The 19,695-nt window shown below is 44.5% G+C and overlaps 2 protein-coding genes across 3 annotated transcripts; one reads left to right on the top strand and one right to left on the bottom strand.

Annotated features, from left to right (window-relative positions):
• Positions 1 to 1,322: 1,322 nt before the first annotated feature.
• On the bottom strand, positions 1,323 to 9,118 carry TSPO (translocator protein). Its single transcript, XM_081005784.1, has 4 exons — positions 9,018 to 9,118; positions 4,819 to 5,008; positions 2,285 to 2,423; positions 1,323 to 1,632 (listed from the first exon to the last, which is right to left on the bottom strand). The coding sequence occupies exons 2-4, from the start codon at positions 5,004 to 5,006 to the stop codon at positions 1,459 to 1,461; spliced, it is 501 nt and encodes a 166-aa protein (XP_080861910.1). The 5' UTR covers positions 5,007 to 5,008; positions 9,018 to 9,118; the 3' UTR covers positions 1,323 to 1,458.
• A 2,595-nt stretch (positions 9,119 to 11,713) lies between these two features.
• On the top strand, positions 11,714 to 18,087 carry MCAT (malonyl-CoA-acyl carrier protein transacylase). 2 transcript variants are annotated; one of them, XM_081007703.1, is made up of 4 exons: positions 11,714 to 12,043; positions 12,977 to 13,064; positions 15,527 to 15,744; positions 17,290 to 18,087. In XM_081007703.1, exons 1-4 carry the CDS (start codon positions 11,729 to 11,731, stop codon positions 17,701 to 17,703), a joined length of 1,035 nt encoding a protein of 344 aa, XP_080863829.1. In that variant the 5' UTR covers positions 11,714 to 11,728; the 3' UTR covers positions 17,704 to 18,087. The 2 variants fall into 2 exon arrangements, with proteins under 2 accessions (XP_080863829.1, XP_080863828.1); XM_081007702.1 differs by having other exon boundaries at positions 11,714 to 12,208.
• The last annotated feature ends 1,608 nt before the right edge of the window (positions 18,088 to 19,695 follow it).

Below are 19,695 nucleotides of genomic sequence, written 5' to 3'. Positions count from 1 at the left end.
TGGCCTTCCCCTCCTGCCTCCCCCCACACCTTAAAAAAAGAAGCAAACATCATCTTTACATGTTCATTCTTTGCCTGACTGCTGCCCTCCCTTTTAATGAGCTCTTAATGTATTTGAGTAGCAGCACTGCTTTGGGAAGATAAGTTCCCGATATCCCAGGCCAACAGAGATGGTGGTTCAGTTCACCTTGTGACAGGAGTACATGTTTTTTAAAGCAGCAAACAGACTTCCATCTCTTGCTTAACACAGCCCATCTTCTGCCAGCTGGACAACTCCAGCCAGATAAAATGTCCCCCCATAATACAGTGTTTCTTCCCTGCAGTGGGGTCTCCAGTATGGCAGCAGAGTAAAAAAGTTTTGCTTTGAAACTGAGTCTTGTCTCACTGGTTTTTACATAGGGCCAGAATCAGGTTGCCTGTTAGCTCACCCCCTTGACAAATTGCTATGCTCTGGTCTTGTTTGTCCCATCTCTAAAAATGAGCAAAATGCCACATCTGGCATGAGCACTTACTGTGAAGCAGCATTAGATGGGAATATAAGGGATTGGTTGTTACTGAGCTGTGGGTTTTAAAATACTGAATTTTGCCAGCACTCTTTTTGCCAGATAAGGTGCCATTAAATCGCTTCATATCCCCGATGGATAGCTTCTTCCTCCACTACTGAATACCAGTTGCTAGAAACGGCAGGAGGGGAAGAGTGCTGTCGTGCTCAGATCCTGCTTGCAGGCTTACCACAGGCATCTGGTTGGCCACCATGTAAACAGGATGCTGATCCAGCAGCCAGTCTGTTTTTACATTCATACTCCCATTTTTAATGCTTGGATGCGCTCCTTCCACTTCCATGCTTTGTTTATAGCATCATCAAGTCTCGTCAAGAGTTTCTACCCAGCTCTTAGGAAGCCCAAAGGGTTTCCTAAGTAGGCTGAGAGACGCAAATACACAATATATTTTTCTATTAAAGGTAAGTTAAAGAAAAGGTCTATAGTTTCGCTATAAAAATCTCAGCAGGAAGAACCTCCAGACCCTTTGAAGCTCAAGAATTCCATGACTTCTTCTACAGCGCTATTCTTTGGGCTGGTTCACCAGTGCGTGTGGCTACCAGAAGGCTGCATCTGCAGGTCAAATGTGCATGCAGCCTCAAACACAGTGCTTTCCGAATGAAGACAGCTCATAATCCGACTGCAAACTCTCTTGTGATGCAATTGGGCATACGTATGTGTGTCAGTTTTAAATCAAACCTTGCCAAGTGCAGATCCCAAATTAAGGACGTGTGGACATAAGGACAGCCTGGCTACAAATACATTAATAATCACAATTTCTGGGTCCGTTACTGAAGTTTATTAGATTTATTAAACAATAAATCTGAGACAGCATATGGATTAAGCACTAGGGTGGTGGAATTGGAATCCAACTTAGATAATGTTTCTTAAAAAAAAAAAAAACCCTGGAAAAATGTGTGTTACAGGTGTTTCTTATTGCGATTGTCTTTCCAGATACGATAGTTCAGCACAGAGGCAAAAGTTAGCCAGGCTAAATAAGGGTACATCAAATATGCTGCTGTTTTGTTGACATGGTACCAGACAGTAGTTGTAGCTGTTGCTGCTCCTGTGGTGAGCAATATAGTCACCAGCCCCTGAAAAAGAAATGAGTGACGTTAAAATGAGTTCTTCATGGGATCCTAGAGCAGAGAGGGCTACAAAGAACTGCAACTTCAGCCACACACCCCTTTGCCTTGTTTTTGTGCTGATTACACGGCATTTACCCAATGTAGTACTTGACCCCTTTAACAGCAACATACCCAAATATCCATGGGCTTTTGTAAAGCAAAAAGTCAAATGGCCAAAGCTCCAAGGATTTTGGCTGAGCACGCCAACATGATCTGTGCTCATTATTGCTCACATTCCCAAGTCCTTATTGTAGGAACTCTGCACAGCGGAATCTCCTTCCCTCTGCCATACATGAAGGATCACCCGTCAGCAACTTCAGATGTCTCTGAAAGTCAGATTTCTGGCCAGACGTAACGTGACTCATAAAATTGGACCCCATTATTGTTGAATTGCTGCTTTTGGATTGTATTTTTGTATACCGGTTAACGATTTATAAATATTAAGCAGTTAAAAATGCTTTAAAATCCATTAAAAACAAATAAGCATTTCTCTGACAACACATACAAGTTTCCCAGCGGGTAATTTATTGCTGAAAGAATTCCCTTAAGGCTGAAAGCTGGCAAACCACTGCTCTAAACCACAAGGGCATGGACTGACACAGAGCATTCCCCCACTTACCCAGCCTGTTTGGTGCTTTCCGAAGAATATGGGGACCCATGACCAATTTAATGCCAGGTTTCCTGCGTACAGCCCAAGGGGAACCAGGGATTTTTCGTTGAAGCCTCCCAATTCCCTCCACACGAGGTAAGAACCATATCTGAAAGAATGGAAAATGTCCTTTGTCAGAAAATGGACTGGGTGCGTGAGGACTTTAACAGAAATCCTAAACTCCATACTGAGAATAATGCAAAAGTCATGAGACGCTAATACTTGCATACCTTGCCAGGGTTCCTGACCCATTAGAGAACACTGAAGTCTCCTTATTCTTCTCTACAAAGCCACCAATGCCTATATATTGCACAGTGTTACTGTAACTATTAAGTGTATAAAATTTTACAAACCTGTTAACAATAATCCTAAATAACCCACCCCACCCCAAAATCAGTTGAATACTCCTCACACTTGTTAATGTCACCATGTTTTTCATAACTATGTTATGTTTCCCAAACTTCCATTATTAACCATAACTTGCTACCTTCCCAAAACATTTCAACAAATTGATAAATACAAGAATTAGAACTGAAATAAAACAGTTTATAATCTTAAAAGGTAGATTAAAACTAACTAAAATGAAATGCAACTATTAAACTTTCGGCCCTTTGCCCAAAGGCCTTTCTAAACAAAATGTCCTGTCACCCAAATCTGCCTCCTAAAAGACAGGAACCATCAGGCATCTGGCTGTCTCTTTGAGAATAGAATATTCCGTTACTGGGAGTGTCGCAACCAAGGAGGTCTGGCTTATTAGAGTGTGAAGACAGTTGGCATAAATCAGGAGACCAAAGCTCAAATTCCTACTCTGCCCTTAAGCTTGCTCAGTGACATTTACAGCCAGGCTCCTCTGATAAGGATAAAAACGAGTTTCTTAGAGGAAGGGTGGAACATACTGCATATGTGAGACGTAAGAAATAAATGTGCATACATTAAAAGATGAGGTGGTTCAAGCAGCAGGGCTTTACATTTAAGTGTAATGTGCAATTACATGCGACATTTGGCACATGATTCTTTAACATCAACTTCGTTGGACTGGTCATGTTGTGCGGATGCCTGATGATCGTCTTGCAAAGCAACTACTCTATTCTGAACTTAAAAATGGAAAGCGTAATGCTGGTAGTCAACAAAAGAGGTTTAAAGACTGTCTTAAGGCAAATTTTTAAAAATGTAGTATAAACACCAACAATTTGGAAACACTTGTCTGCGAGTGCTCCAGTTGTAGAACAGCCTTTACCAAAGGTGTCATGGACTTTGAAGACACTTGAACTCAGGACACAAGGGAGAAACATGCTAGGAGGAAGGCACGCTTGGCAAATCCACACCGTGATCAACTCTGCCCGGAAACCAATGTCCCCACTCTGGAAGGACACGTGGATCCAGAATTGGCCTCCACAGTCACTTACAGGCTCATTGTTAAAACCATGTTTATGGAAGACAATCTTACTCGGCTATGAGTGATTGCCAAAGAAGAAGATGTGTAATCTTAAGCTTGTGAAAACTAGCTTTTGCATTCTCTTCCACCAGGTGGCACTGAACAATGTGGAAAACACTTTGCGGAAACAACCTGTTCAAAACAGACTGGATCCCCTCCCTGTCCTGCTAGCTAGGTCCCAGTGGCAGGGTTTCAAATCCCTGCTTTTAATAGGCAACCCAGTCAGATGGGCAGGGTACAAAAAATAACATTGTTATCATTGATTGCTTAGGTATGCAAATACCGAGGGGCAAGGCTACCTAACTTCCTGTACAGCCATTCCCTAAGCAAGTTCTCAGCTGCAAACCACACTATGGCTGCAGCTGTGAAGGAAGCTGTTTCTTGCAAGCAAATGTCTGGGGTGCTGTCAGAAGGTGAAGCAGTGATGCCACACTAAGTTATCTTATGACTGCCATGTGGCATTGGAGGAAGGGCCCATCTGTCAGCAGGAGAGCACATGTCTTGCATGCAAAAGGACTCAGGTTTGATCCCTGGCATTTCCAAGTATTGCTGGAAAAGACCTGTTTGAAAGCAGTCAGTGAACACAAATACTGATGCACCTGGAGCAATGGCCTCACTCGTCATAAGGCAGCGTCACACAGGGCTACTGCACCTACCCCAGCACTGGTACTAGCAAATGTGCATGCTCCACCATTATTTATAGGTACGTATATTTATAGGCCTAGTACCAAGTGATACATACCTCAGCCTGTGCCCTTAAGTTCTAGATTGCAGACATCAAACCTTTACATCTCTGTGCAAGTGCTAAAAAAAACCTGGAAATGAACTTTTGCCACAATCTTCAGGAGCATGAAAATTCTCAAACTTCATGTTGCTAAGAATCTCTACTTTCATTTTCTTTTTAATAAGCAAGTTTGTTAGCCCTTAGGGTAAAATATGGGCATAATCCCTTCAGATATCCAAAACCAGAAGAGAGCTTGATGGGATTTACTTAGGCAAGTTCAGATTTCTTAGTGTACATATTTTTAAAGGCCGTAAACAACTATATTGTAAATATAAGACTACATACCCCATTGACGAATATAATGCTCCCCAGACAGGTGGGAAAACCCAGTTGGGGGGGCGCCAAGATGGCTTCTCCAGTGATTCATACCACGTGGGCAGTTCTTTCTTGACAATCCTACTTCCCCAAATGCTCCCGGCGTTTGGCAAGAGTGTGAAAGCAACAGCAGGAGCCCATGAGGGAAGCGCTTCCATTTCTGAAACAAATATGCAAACTGGGTGAGAGTTGACTTTGCAAAGTGCAGTTTCACAAATACCAACAAAATATTAGCAGTGCAGAAAAGGTGATAGTTGGGCCTATATGCCTTTGCGTGCCAGTGGCTGAGGGTTCGAAAGCAAGGAAGGGTTGCTGCCCTGCTGCAGCAACAAACTGGCCGCCTCAACTGGTTTCCAAAGACTGAAGGTGGGGAACTGATTCTATTGAACAGTGCTGCGTGTTTTCAGTTCATACAAAAAACTCTGTAGTGTTTGATTGGTGAGTCCCAAACATGTAGAATCATAGAATCGTAGAGTTGGACGGGACCTCTAGGGTCATCTAGTCCAACCCCCTGCAATGCAGGAAATCTCAACTAAAGCATCCATGAACTGGACACAGAATTCCAGGTGTGGCAGAATAGAGCAGGACTATTACTCTCCACTTGAGCTGTCTGTGGTTACCAATCCATGTGCGCGTGTGCAATTCAGCATTTTTTAAAGTGCAAATGGGATTCAATTAGATTTAGGTGGAAAGAAGAGGATGAAGGTTGCAACTTTCCCAGAAGAAAGGTATTACAGCAAATATGGTAATGGAAGTATTACCTGAGAGGAGGCCAAGCCTTAGAAACAGCATCAGACACAGGAAGGTGTTACAGAAACCCGTATAACTTGTTCCAATTAATTGTTCTAACTGTTGCTTAGCATACTTAGAAAAGGCTCTTTTTGGGTGCAGCAAGGTAAAAAAAGCTCAGAGTTCACATATACTCCACCTGCCTGTTTTATGAACGTGAATTTCTGGACATGCTCTATGGCAGCAATCCTAACCTCACTTGCCTGGAAGGAAGCCCCATTGAATTCAATGGGACATACTTCTGAGTTGACATGGTAAAGATTCCACTGTACCTCACTAGGTTATCCTTCCTGCCATAGTCAATAAATTGTTTGTGCAAATAATTAGGATTTTTTATTTATTTATTACAACACCAGCAGCGGACCAACATGCAAAAAGTAAATGCTTCCCATCATGTTATCTCCACGCCAGGAAAAAATGTTGATTGTTTCATTTCTCTATATCCAGGTTCACTATGAAAGGCACAGGAACATCAGGGCCAGGGGTTTTTAAGATATTGACTCTGCCAACCACGGGAATGAGAATTAATTCCCTACTGGAGGCAAATGTGCTAAAGAAAAACGCCCATCCTCCTCTCTTCAGTGTAATTTGAACTCTCTACATAATACATTTGGTAAAATAGGGCAGAGGTTGTGTAAGTTATTACAATGCTTCTACAACAAGCCTAACAGGAAAAAAGTGGCTTCAAAAGTAAGAGACGTGATCAGTTAAACAAGTAGAGACCTTTCCACTCATATCAATTTGTCCTGTGAAATCGGACTTGTTTCATAATGTTTGCAAAACTTATCACCCTTTTTATGTAATCTCTCCATGTAATGGTTGTGGCTGAACTGCAGCCATTTTACACATTCACTCTGTTTTGTAATAGCTAGTTCAAGTGGGACAAGGGAAGAAAATGGGTATAATAAAAAGCCGCTTCTGCTGCCCCCACTCCAAGTAACGGTACCACCCAAAGTTGTTCATTTGCAAAGTGGACTGGCTGAAATCAATTGACAAGCAACCCAAATCCATTTATTTAAGTGAATCTGCTTAATTTGGATAAGAATCACTCACTGGACATAGTAGGGGTTAATTGCTACACTTTAACCAATCCAGGAGCAAAGAAAGTCTATGCAGGTTGGGAAATTCATTCTGGACTAAGAATCCACCCAAAAAGAATGTGCCTTTAACAGCCGCTTGGCAGGCTAGAAATTAGCAAGTGAAGTGCCCCCACTGAGACTCTGTCAACTGCCCTGAGACCTCCAGGTATAGGGCGGTATATAAATTCTAACAACAACAACAACTGACCTGAGGAAGTGAAAACTGCACGCTCTCCCCTTAGCTCTACTCTGCTGAGTTAGGATAAATTACTTCATTTTCTGGTCCCTTGTGTCCTCACATTTGTTTTTATTCATTTCTGTGTTCTAACTGTTCATCGGATAAGGGAGGATATTTTGGTCTTTGCCCTATTAATCCCTTAGCCCCAGTGCTTCTTCAACAACCAAAAACCATAGCTCTCAACTTTTCACTTTTCTTGCGAGGAATCCTATTCGGAATAATGGAATTTCCCTTTAAAAAAGGGAAAAGTTGACAGCTATGCCAAAAACTGAACTGGTAGAAAGTTAGGCTACTGTTAAGGGCTCAAAGCCAAGACCAGAAACAAAAGGTGGCAAGTGAACCGATTGCCTCCTTTTATTTCTGGCCTTTAATAGCAGCTCCACATTTTACATGTGAATTTTTCTCAGCACTTTCTTGCAGGCCAAGAAAAGCTTTATCTGCTGAATTCCGTGCTGGCCAAGGGAGAAGAGCAGGGCCAGGTGTGGTGGCCGAAGAGGGTGACATCCCTAAAAATCTTCATGGAGATTTGCCAAAGGATGGTAAAACGTGTTGCTACAGAACGATAATCACAAAACATTTAATCTCCTGTAAATTAAATTCAGGCAGTCATCACTTTCAGTCTCCAGTGCAAATCATCATTGAAATCCATGCTACTCCATTCAAATTTTTTAAAACTGCTTCAGGCTAGTGTGGGAGTTAAGCATGTCAGAATCAGCACCTGCTCTACCAGTCAGGTTTCTGCTTTCTTTAGACACTTAACCCCTACAACTCCTGCTTGCAAACTTGCTTTGTTATAGCCAAGTACCAACTCCCAGTTGTGAAGGTAGCTGCTGTCTAACGTGTGTCTTTAAAGCTGAACGGCATGCAGAAATTCAGCTGCTGAAACAAAGTGTTAAAAGAAATCATCCAGTGAATTAACACACAGCTATGAAGGCCTCCGGAGCCCTGGCCTTAAAAAGGCAGCAACAAAGGCCGATTTATAAAGTTGCTTCTCTCCTGTTGAATGCTCTGAGCCACTGTGGAATTGTAGAAGAACCCAAAGCAAGGTTAACTTTTCAAGAAAAAGCACACCTCACCAAACAGCCCTAATACGCAATTGATTCAACCCCAATGACCGTAGCCCATTGAAATCGTGGGTGCTAGGCAGTTAGTTTTGGGTGAACAGGCTGGTGATGGTGGGCTGCTTTGCTGTAACTGCCCCCACCCCCTAAAAAAACTCTGAACAAGTTATAAATACAGCTCTTTATTCAATTGCTGTGGTTTATCAAGGCATTGGGCAAATTGTTCCAAGTCTCCAGGAGGGGATGGAAGAGATTTATCTAGACAATACAGAGGTGCTAGAGGACCCCCTACTCTTTAGGAGAAGCCTGGAAGGGGGGGGCTGGAGTAGCACCCCAACCCATCCTCTGCAGCAAGTTGCGGGGTTTGCTTTCTCCTATTTAGTTTCTATGTTGGCAGCTGAGGAGACCAGGCGGCATCTCTCCAGCCTTCCGTTTTCAGTCGCTGACTTCTACAAACTTGCTCGCCCGCGGGATCGCCCAGATGGGCCGCGGGAGATGCGCTGCCAGGATTTCACGCCGCCTTTTCAGCGGTTACTACGCTACCGGCTCAGGGCAGCCAGGTAACAATATCTCTGGCAGCAGGAGGACCATCGGGGATACGCGCCCGACTCGGCGGAGCCCCTGCCTTCCTCGCAAGCTGTGGGTAACGCCCTTCCCAAGTTAGGCACAACTCCTCGTGCCTTTGCCTTTATATGGACCCTTTCCTTTCCTTTCCTTTCCTTTCCTTTCCTTTCCTTTCCTTTCCTTTCCTTTCCTTTCCTTTCATCCTGGAGGTTTTTAAGCAGAGGTTCAGGACGGCTCAGTCGGGAGACCTTGAAACTCTTAAATCTCAAGGTCGCGGGTTCGAACCCCACGTGGCAGGTTCGTGCATTGCAGGGGGGGTTGGACTAGATGACCGGGGGATCCCTTCCAGCTCTACAGGTCCTAGGAACCTGCCCACGCTCCTAGTCCTCAGTGCGCATCTGCTGGAGCAAGCGCTCTCAAAGGCGTCGGATCCCGTACCTGCGTCTGCTGCTGCTGCTGCTGCTTCCTCCGCTGACCTCGCTGCTCGGGGAAAGCGAAAGGGTTGTGGGAAAGGAAGCGAGGGAGCGGCCCACTGGGCGGGCGGGAGGCGGAGAAGGGAGCAGGGGGCGCGCCCATCTCGATGCCGTGGAGAGCAAGCAAGAGGCGCTTTGGAAATGCTTTGGGAAACAGAAAAAAGCCACTCCTAGCAGCGCCTGATTTATAACACAGAACGCAACCATTTCATCATAGGACCACGGGGCATCCAGAAAGTATAACACAATGCATCTGCAAGAGAACAGGAAGCAACCGCAGCAGAATGCAGTTATGCACGAGCCTCTTACACAGGTGCCTTAATCGACATAAAATAAAAAAAATTCCAGTAGCACCTTAGAGATCAGCTAAGTTTGTTATTGGTATGAGCTTTCGTGTGCATGCACACTTCTTCAGATACTTCTTCAGATACAGGTGCCTTAAGTATGGCTGAAAACTTCAGTGAGAGGCCTGAGTTTGCTTTTGCCGGGTCATCTCATTGACATTAGGTCTACTTTGAGACAAAGAGAGTCTCATTTCCTTTTTCTCTTCACATCCTTCATATTTGAAAATCCCTTCTCGCAACAATGTGTTGTGAACTGTAGAATAGCCAATGCTCTTAAAGAGAGGCGTGGATACAGTTTCTGGTTGTGTGTCCACAAAAAATTATTTTGATGGCATAGTATAGAAGACTAAGGGACGCGGGTGGCGCTGTGGGTTAAACCACAGAGCCTAGGGCTTGCCCATCAGAAGGTCGGTGGTTCAAATCCCCGTGACGGGGTGAGCTCCCGTTGTTCAGTCCCTGCTCCTGCCAACCTAGCAGTTCGAAAGCACGTCAAAGTGCCAGTAGATAAATAGGTACCGCTCCGGCGGGAAGGTAAACGGCATTTCTGTCCGCTGCTCTGGTTTGCTAGTCATGCTGGCCACATGACCCAGAAGCTGTACGCCGGCTCCCTCGGCCAATAAAGCGAGATGAGCACCGCAACCCCAGAGTCAGCCATGAATGGACCTAATGGTCAGGGGTCCCTTTACCTTTACCTATACAAGACTAGGCTAAAATGTCTAGATGTTTCTTTGATTGTCCTTGAATCTTCCTGCCACACTTGCCATTCTCTCCTGCAACACCCTTGGAGAACCACTGCTTCAAAACCTGGTCCTTTGGCGGAAACGGCCTTTTCCCTTTTCTCTCTGCCACATCACAGCTGAGCCAATGCGTGCTTTTTATTTTATTTTATTTTAGGAACTGCAAGAAAGCCCTCCAAGAAATTCTGAAGGTTTAAGGCAAATGCGGGAGATGGAGGTAGCAGAAAAGAGATAGGCTCCCAGGTGAGAGCCTATGGCTTTAAGCAATGCATATTTTCCTTTGCTGTAAGTGGCTTGGAGACCTTCAGGTGACAGCTGGGGGGGGGGGCAAGGTGCTCGAGAAGATGGTGGCAATTCAGCTGCAGGCATGTTTGGAGTAAATTGATTATCTGGACTCATAACTCCTCCCTATTGATCCCACCATTTAAGCTAAAACTAATTTTGAACACTATGGTCATGAAAGAAAAACACAAACTTTCCTGTTTTATAGTTGCCCTTTATTTTTTTATTGTCAGCAGTATAAAGGTAACTTCAACACACAGACTAAGCTCATCAGGCCTTAACTTCTAAGCAGAGGTGTATATCTAACTGCATTTTTAGATGTGAAATTTAAGAGAACTTAAGAGGTAAATAAATGCACACATCAAAAGTTAACCAACAGAATGTCTATGGGGATTAGAAATGTTTATGTTGCAACAAAGAAAAAAAGTTGTGGAATCTTAAAGACTATCAGATTGGATTAAGATTCAGGTAGCCATGTTGGTCTGATGCAGTCGAAATATATATAAAAAAATATTTAAAATGTCCAGTAGCGCCTTAAGAGACCAACTAAGTTTGTTCTTGGTATAAGCTTCCGTGTGCATGTACGCTTCTTCAGATACCAAAGATTGGATTAAGGTGTATCTATCTCCCTTAACGGGATATGGGTGGCGCTGTGGGTTAAACCACAGAACCCAGGACTTGCCGATCATTAGGTCGGCGGTTCGAATCCCCACGACGGGTGAGCTCTCCCGTTGCTCCTGCCAACCTAGCAGCTCAAAAGCATGTCAAAGTGCAAGTAGATAAATAGGTACCGCTCCGGCGGGAAGGTAAACGGCGTTTCCGTGCACTGCTCTGGTTTGCCAGAAGCGGCTTAGTCATGCTGGCCACATGACCCGGAAGCTGTACGCCGGCTCCCTCGGCCAATAAAGCGAGATGAGCGCGCAACCCCAGAGTCGGTCACGACTGGACCGAATGGTCAGGGGTCCCTTTACCTTTATCTCCCTTAACATCTTCACACTTTAAACATATACGAATCTAGAAAAGTCTGTGTCTCTTTAATTCTGTGACTCACAGCACACACACGCAACAACCTGGCACATATCTACTCCTCAGAGCCATACGTGCCAGTGGATTTGTGCCTCTGTGTTTTTGTGGTAGATACGTGTCTACCACACGAGCACGTGTAGAGAGAGAGGGGGGACCTTGGGTGGGGTGGAACCCTCTTTTCTACGGCTCGGGTTTCCAGGCCGCGGCGGGGGAAGCTTTTTGCTAACGGACCGGGCCTTGCATTTCTCGCTTCCCAGCGCCGCGCGCGGAAGGAGGCTCCCGTTGCCATGGCGACCTCCGCCGCGCCGCGCCTGCTGCCGCCGGGCCTCTCCGCAGGCCGCGCTCTCCCCTTCCCGGCCCTGCGGCGATGGCTCAGCCGAGGCGGAGCCCCGAGGCCCCCCGGCGCGGGGGAGGCGGCGAGCGCGGCGGGGCTGTTGCGGGACGCGGCGGCGGCGGCGGCGGCGGCGGCGGAGGACGAGGCGCCGCGGTCGGGGCCTGGCGGGAAGGCGCGCCGGGCTCCCGAGGAGGCTTCGGTGCTGCTCTTCCCCGGCCAGGGCAGCCAGTTCGTGGGCATGGGCCGCGGGCTCCTGCGCTACCCGAACGTGCGGGAGCTGTACCGCGTGGCCGAGGGCGTCCTGGGCTACGACCTGCTCGGCCTCTGCTGCGAAGGGCCCGGCGCCCAGCTGGAGCGCACCGTGCACAGCCAGCCCGCCGTCTTCGTCAGCTCCCTGGCCGCCGTGGAGAAGCTGCACCAGGAGCAGCCCAGGGTGAGGGGCCGGCGGGGCCTTAGGAAGGGGGCACCCCGGGGGCATCTAGTCCAGCCCCCGGCCAGGCAGGAGGCTCAGCTAGAGCAGGCGCCCGCCTCTGGGGTGGGAAGGCAGGGGGCAGAGCAGGAGCATCTCCCACCCCCAGGGCTTCCAGCAACTGGCATTCAGAACCACTGACTGCCTCTGACTGGGGTGGCCGTGGGTTGCCCCATCCTCACCTCCATTTGTCTAATCCAGGGGTGTCCAAACTTTCTTCAAAGAGGGCCAGATTTGATGAAGTGAACTTGCCTGAGGGCCGACCAAAGTTATTGACCTTTTTTAAGGATTGATGTTGTGCTTTTTCTTAGATTCCACCCCCCCCCCCAGGAAATAAACTGCCAGAGGCCGGATTAAACGAACCGGCGGGCCGGATGAGGCCCCAGCGCCGGACTTTGGACATGCCAATCCTCTTTTAAAGGCCGCCACCTCCTGTAGGAGGGAGTGCTGTAGTTTGACTACGTGAAGCACTTGGGTTTTGTCTGCCCCAAAGTCTCCCAACGTTCAGCTCCCTGGGATGCTTCGCTAGAATTCTATGTTAGGAGAGAGGGAGGGAGACTTTCCTCTACCCGCTTTCTCTGTGCCAAGGAGAAAGAAGCAGGCTGCGCCACAATTGACAGTGCCCAGGGGGTGGGGTGCCGTTCCTGCGTTTCTCACACTATGTGAACTGCGTAGGGTGTTTCTGGATCACTTTCAATTGTTACTTACTGGAGACTTTTTAAATTTCTACAGGTAGTGGAGAGCTGTGTGGCAGCTGCTGGATTCAGCATTGGAGAATATGCAGCCCTTGTTTTTGCAGGAGCCATAGACTATGCAGAAGGTATCAAGAAAGTACCCTTGCGCTTTCATATTAAATGTTTATCTAAAATCTTTGCAATGAAAGGATAGCATGTAGCCGGGGTGCATGGCAGGGGGGGTGTAGCCCCAGGTGCACAATTTGGGGGCGGGGCACAAACCAGGCACCCCCCTGGGATCCCCATCCTGCCCTGTCTGCTGCTGGGGGTCTCTGGGCCCTGGAGCCCAGCCTCACTGCTGCATCTCCAGCCCCCTTGCTGAATGGCTGCCTGGCCAGCATTGGGGGAGTGGGATTCACATGCCAAGGCTCTTTGGCTGGGCTCCTCCTTTTGCAAGTGGGGAGGCAGAGCAGCATGGCCCTGCTTGGTTCCAGTGGTGATGGCTGCCCACGTGCACATGCGCCTCAGGTGCCAGCAGACAACTCGGTGTTGCTGACTCTGGCGCATTAGTCTTGGCACACAATTCTGTGTGGTCCTCTGCTAGTGAAGGCAGTGGCAGAGCTTCATGCTCTGGCACCGAGGGTATGAAGAGCAGATGGGGGTGGGGCATGCCGCCTGCAGGGGTGTGGTGCCCAGTGCGGGCGGGAAGGTAGTCGCGATGGAACCCCACTGGGACTGCGCTGCTGGGGGCGGTGCGCTCTCCTCACACTCCTCTTCCTCCACCACTGAGTGAAGGGTATTTTAGTGTCCAGCTATTTTATTTCTTCCTCAACTTTATGTGTTACATCTTTGTGCTATTTAAGTAATAAGTAAGTAAAATTAAAATTCAGAACAAGTCTATATAATGTGTACAAAAGTATAACCAACTTTGCAGTAGATAAAAATGTGAGGATTTCTTGTATTAATATCTTCATAGACATATTGGGAATAAGTTGTAAGATTCTGAATTTAAATATCATCGCTTGCAGGAAAGTTGCTTCAACTAGTCTGAAGTCTAGCTTCTATTGACATAAATACAGTTTGGGGCAGACAGTAGCTTAGTTGAGCATTATGCCAAATCATGACTTGTATGAACTTTATTAACTGAAACCATGGTTTGAGCTTCCAAACACCCAAAAGGCGTGCTAAGCCATGGATGACAAATTCACTTCAAACTGTGGTTTCTGTTTGCTAGTTTGTTAATTCAGATGTGGAAAAGCATAGACTACATTGGACATCACACTGAACTATGTTTTAGCATAGCGTGCATGAGCCCAGCTTCTCTGGCTTGTGTGCCTCCCCTTTCCCAGCTCTGGTGACGTGGGAAGCAACATTTACAGGTGAAACTCGAAAAATTAGAATATCATGGAAAGTTCATTTATTTCAGTAATTCAACTTAAAAGGTGAAACTAATATATGAGATAGACTCATGCCAAGAGAAAGATGAGAGACATGAGACTGAGCAATGTAGAAGAGCTGAAGGCTGCTATTGAAGCATCCTAGTCTTCCATAACACCTCAGCAGTGCCACAGGCTGATAGCATCCATGCCACGCCGCATTGAGGCAGAAATTGATGCAAAAGGGGGCCAAACCAAGTACTGAGTACATATGCATGCTTCTACTTCTCAGAGGTCCAATATTGCTCTATTTGCAATCCTTGTTTTGCTGATTTTATTTAATATTCTAATTTTCTGAGATTGTTAATTTGGGGTTTTCATCAGCTGTACATCATAATCATCACAATTATAACAAATAAAGGTTTGACATATCTCGCTTTGCATGTCATGAGTCTATCTCATAGATTAGTTTCACATTTTAAGTTGAATTGCTGAAATAAATGAACCTTTCCACGATATTCTAATTTTTCGAGTCTCACCTGGAGGTCTAGGAGGCTAGACTTGTTTATGCCATGCTAAATGAGAGTTTGGTGTGATGTCTAAATGACTAAATTTCCTTAGGCATGGCTTGGCATGTTACGTGAATGCAGCCTATCTATGTTAACCAGAGTGAAAGCATGAAAAAATATACCAGTACATTTGGGTCCCTGTTGCAAGAATCCAGATTGCCAGCCTTTCATGCTTAATTTCCCTGGATACTTAGGTTCTGGTCATCTTGAATCTACATTAGTGGTGTTTTAGGGAACCCCTGAACTCTGTGGATGTGTATCAGATGTTCTTCAGTTGTGGACAAGGACCACACAGCTGCATGGGTGTGTTCCGCAGTGTGCTTTCTGTTCATGGCGGACAGCAGCCTAGCCAGTGTTCTTTATAACTGACTGTGCACTCTGGAACAGGTCCCAGAATCTTCTGCACCACATGCAAGTACTGTGGTGGTCAGTTTGATTTGGAAAGGGTTCCCCAGAAGTAAAAAAAGTTTGAAAGCTGCTACTCTACATCACAGAATACGATATTGTGTAACTGAACATTTCAGAGTTTTTACCTCTCTATCTGTGTAATAGTTACATGGAAACATGCATTTGAGTTTGTAAAGTCACAGCTATTTTTCTTTGTAGCTTCCATTTATCTTATGCTGAAGTTAAGTCCTCTTAGAGTTTCTTTCTTTTCTTTAGCCTTATATGCGGTGAAGGTGCGTGCTGAAGCCATGCAGGAGGCATCAGAAGCTGTCCCAAGTGGAATGTTATCTGTTATTGGCCGGCATAATTCAAATTATGTCACTGCTTGCTTGGAAGCTCGTGAATATTGCAAGTCATTGGGAATTGAAAATCCTGTATGTGAAGTTTCAAACTACTTGTTTCCAGGCAGCAGAGTCATTGCAGGACATTTGCAGGTATTATTTCAAAATAATGGTTCTGAATATCTTGAAATTTGTGGGGTTTTCAGTAGCATTGCTGACAGCCAAGAGAACAGTAGTACTTAGACATATTCTGTATTTTGAGGGGAGAAGTTTGCTTGCTTGTTATATGAATTGTATTTTTATCCTGCTTTTTTTAACATGCAAAGTACCTATACTAATAGCCGTCAATTGATATATTAAATTTTTTAAAATAATAAACACATTTAAAACCATTTCACTATAATAAGAATAATAGTAGTAAGACTAGCAGAAGAACAGCATTAAAAATAAGTTACTGTTTGAAATCAAAGGAGCAATGAAAAGATTTTCACTGATTTCTAAAGGGGGGGGAGTACAATAGATTTAGCCAAACAGGTCTTACAGACTAGCACATTTGCAGTGGGAAAAGGGCAGCCCTCCTCAGACAGAGGTGATATCAGGGCCAGATGACCTCATAGTGAAAGGGGCTCCCTGGTTTCCCCGACTGTAAGTTTTTCTAGCTTTAAAGTTAAGCATCAGTCCCTCGGATTGAACATAGGCGCTGACTGGTGGAGCTCCTTAATATTCCCAATGCATGCTGTTCTGCTAACCCCGGCCAACAGCTGTGCAGCTACATTCTGAAGTTTCTGAACAATATTCAAAGGCAGCCGCTTGTAATTGGGATTAGAATTGAAGCCTGTCACCTGGCAACAGGATCTAACTGACATGCAGTGATGATGTAAAGCGCATGTAGCAACCTAGTGCTCTCCAAATGTTTTGAACAAAGCTCTCCTCAGCCCCAGGCAGCATGGCCAATAGTCAGGGATGATCAGAGATGTATTCCAACAACATATGGAGAGCACCACATTGGCTACCCTTGGTATAAAACAAAAATGGAAACACAACAAATGCAATTCAGGTATAAAAGCCACCTGCCAACATTTGGGTAGCAAAGTCTAAGCCAGTACTTTACGTTTCCCTATAAAGTTTTAAGTCTCTGTTGTATGCTTTTTATGTTCTTTATTTTCTTCCTCTTGGAGGCATGCGTCCTCTTTTTTTCCGCAAAAATTTTATTAGTTTTTACAATATCAACGACAAACAAAAACATAAAACAAACAAAACATAACAAACATAAATCATAACCTTATTGAAAATAACAGTTATTTACTTTGTAAAACGACTTCCTCCTTTCCCCTTAGTTGAATTTCATTGCATATCCTTATAACGGTTTTCCAAATCCCAATTTTAATACCCTTTAAATTAAACGTTAACATATTTAAATTTTCTCCTTCTTGTATTAGACATATTATTTTATCAGTTAACATAAATACAATCCTAAGCCCATTAAGTATCTGGACGCTATTTCCAGTTATTTTAGCTTAACAAATTTAGCTAAATAATCATTAAATTTCTTCCATTCTTCGTGGTGTCCTCTTGACTTGTAGGCCACAATGAATTTATAGGGTTTTCCTAAGAGCCAAATGACATTAACAGCAGTCCTAGATTGAAGGCAGTAACTCTGTTTTTGTGGTTCAGTGTTCTGTTTCATTTTTATTTCAGGCTTTGGAGTTTTTGCAGCAAAATTCAAAAAAATACTCATTTGTGAGAGTGAAAATGCTGCCAGTCAGTGGTGCTTTTCATACACAACTTATGGAACCAGCAATGGGACCTTTGTCTGAAGCCCTCAACTCAATTAATATTCAGAAGCCTCTCATCCCTGTCTATTCAAATGTGGAAAACCGGAGATACACTGAACCGAAACAGATCCAGCGCTTGTTAGTGAAGCAGTTGGTTTCACCAGTGAAATGGGAGCAGACGATGCATGCCATCTACGAAAGGAAAAAAGGAGTAGGATTTCCTTATACTTATGCAGTGGGGCCTGGGAAACAGCTAGGAACAATCTTAAAAGGCTGCAATTTGAAGGCCTGGAAGTTCTATAACCATATTGATGTTTCAGAAGATGAAAAAGCATAGAGATGTCTGTAGGAAAAGTTTTCATTTTAAAGGGATTTATTATTAGGTAAAAATGAAATCATTCAAGCCCTGGAGGAAGACACAACATAGTCTTTTGGAGAGGGAGCTGTATACCGTTGTGCCATTGCTATCTCCCTACACAACTAGCACAGAAGAATTGCTTGTTACCTCAGAGGCCACTCTGGGTCTCACTTCTTCAGACAAACAGATTTGACCATGACTCATCAATTACTTTGCTACAAACTTTTTAAAGAATTGTTTTATATAAGCCTGATCAATAGTACCTGCATTGGCCAAAGAATCGTGGTGACTTATGCTCCGTGTCTTGCTTTAACTTTTAAGAATCAGTGAAATAATAATAAAGTTAAAATGTTTTTCTTTGTTTTACATATCATTTATTGTGGGTGAGAGATTGGTGTATAATCGGTAACTGTAACTTGTCCCACTGAGATAATATATTGGATGCAGTGATTGTGTGACCCATTGTATGCTATCTATGCATAATGTACCATGAGTTTTTTAGAATACTCACTCACACTATTAAGGTCCCCATTTTGCAAAGTACCTCATCAGTTTTCCTTCTGGACATGAGTAAAATTATAAATCGGGCACCACAGGTTTTTGAAGAGTTGGGTCTTACTGACTGGATGCAGAAAAGGCTCTACTAAAGACCATGTGCTGTAGACAACTGAGTGGTACTCAGAATAGACCCATTGAAATTAGTGGGCTGAAGTTAGCCGTGCCTTTTAATATCAGTGGATCTTGCCGGAACATGAGCTCCTTCTATGTAGCTGGTAACAGCATTGGTGTTTAAGCGTCAGGAGTTTTTCTTGAGACGCTTCCATCTGTTCAGAAGATGTCCAGAAAGAAAAGCTGGGAAACGTTACATGGCATCCCAGGCCACTCTCAACTTACACGGGGATTGTGTTCCATGGAGAACACCTATAGCCAAAAACACATATGGTCAAAGCACATTAGGTTCAACAGCAGGTGGATTGCCAAAGTTTTTCCCCTCAGATGCCCATCACCTTTTTAAATTCCCCAAGCGCATAAAGCTGATTGTGCAAAGTTAAGTGTGTAAATTGCAAGTTACCTGTATTCTTGCTAACAGCCTTCCAAATATATGTTTGCTTTTCAGTCAAAAACAAGGGTAGTGCAGCCCTGTGTTGTGTTAAGTGGCTTACAGTGCAATCTTCTGCCAGTCTGAGAAAAGACAGGACTTAAGGGAAAACACAGGATATTGGTCCCATGGTTATATCATGAGGATGCTGCATAAAAAGCGAGTGAAGAAAACGTTACCATCCCACACTGAACACTTGCTGTGGAAGCACTCCTAACAGTGGATGGATTTTAGATATTCTTTCTAGAATCATCTCAGGTAGTCTTCTGCCAGAGGATGGCAGCAGTGTATAAATCATTTCTTACAGCTGAGATAGGTAAAAAAAAATGCTTTTTTTTGGTAGCAAATACAAAATGTAAGCATGCTTTTTGTTTGTACACCTGTGGGTTGAAATAAATCTGTGTCCAAAAGCATTGAACTGCAATAAAAAAACAGTTCCTGGATCTTCCTCAAGTCACAAGTCAGTGAGTTACAAACTGAAAGATATACATCTTTTTTTATATTTTTTGAAACGTCAGGATTTCAGTTCTAATAAAACCAGTGCATTATGTCAATGTAGTTTCTTGATTCTTGGCTAGTCAACAACTACAAACCACTTCTAGATGTGAAAATCCACTCTTAGAGCTGAGCTCTGCCATGATTTGCAGACATGGTATATTTTGGGCAGGATCTTATTGCTGGATATGAGCCAGCAGTAGAAGGTTTAGGTAAGCTGGCACAGGAATATAACCAGCATTCAGTGTTATCTACAATAACAGCACCTTTCTGAAAGAAATAGAGGTACAGTTTCTATGAAGAAAAAGTTTCTATGAAGAAATTGGTCATCGTAAATCTGAAACTGATTTCCTTCTAGCCTGTCAGGACAAATTCCA

Source organism: Podarcis pityusensis (assembly GCF_964106645.2).
Source record: "Podarcis pityusensis genome assembly, chromosome: 5".
NCBI classification, from domain to species: Eukaryota; Metazoa; Chordata; class Lepidosauria; order Squamata; family Lacertidae; genus Podarcis; species Podarcis pityusensis.
Note: the sequence above shows the minus strand (reverse complement) of the source record. Positions and strands in the feature narration are given on the sequence as shown.

What these genes read in the sequence shown, in the direction of transcription:
- TSPO (XM_081005784.1), bottom strand. Translation starts at nt 5,006, where the DNA reads ATGGAAGCGCTTCCCTCATGGGCTCCTGCTGTTGCTTTCACACTCTTG. An exon ending in GCATTATATTCGTCAATGGG is followed by an intron (nt 2,424 to 4,818) that starts GTATGTAGTCTT and finishes CCATTCTTTCAG; the next exon opens with ATATGGTTCTTACCTCGTGT. An exon ending in GAAAGCACCAAACAGGCTGG is followed by an intron (nt 1,633 to 2,284) that starts GTAAGTGGGGGA and finishes TTTCTTTTTCAG; the next exon opens with GGGCTGGTGACTATATTGCT.
- MCAT (XM_081007702.1), top strand. Translation starts at nt 11,729, where the DNA reads ATGGCGACCTCCGCCGCGCCGCGCCTGCTGCCGCCGGGCCTCTCCGCA. An exon ending in TGCACCAGGAGCAGCCCAGG is followed by an intron (nt 12,209 to 12,976) that starts GTGAGGGGCCGG and finishes AAATTTCTACAG; the next exon opens with GTAGTGGAGAGCTGTGTGGC. An exon ending in AGCCATAGACTATGCAGAAG is followed by an intron (nt 13,065 to 15,526) that starts GTATCAAGAAAG and finishes TCTTTTCTTTAG; the next exon opens with CCTTATATGCGGTGAAGGTG.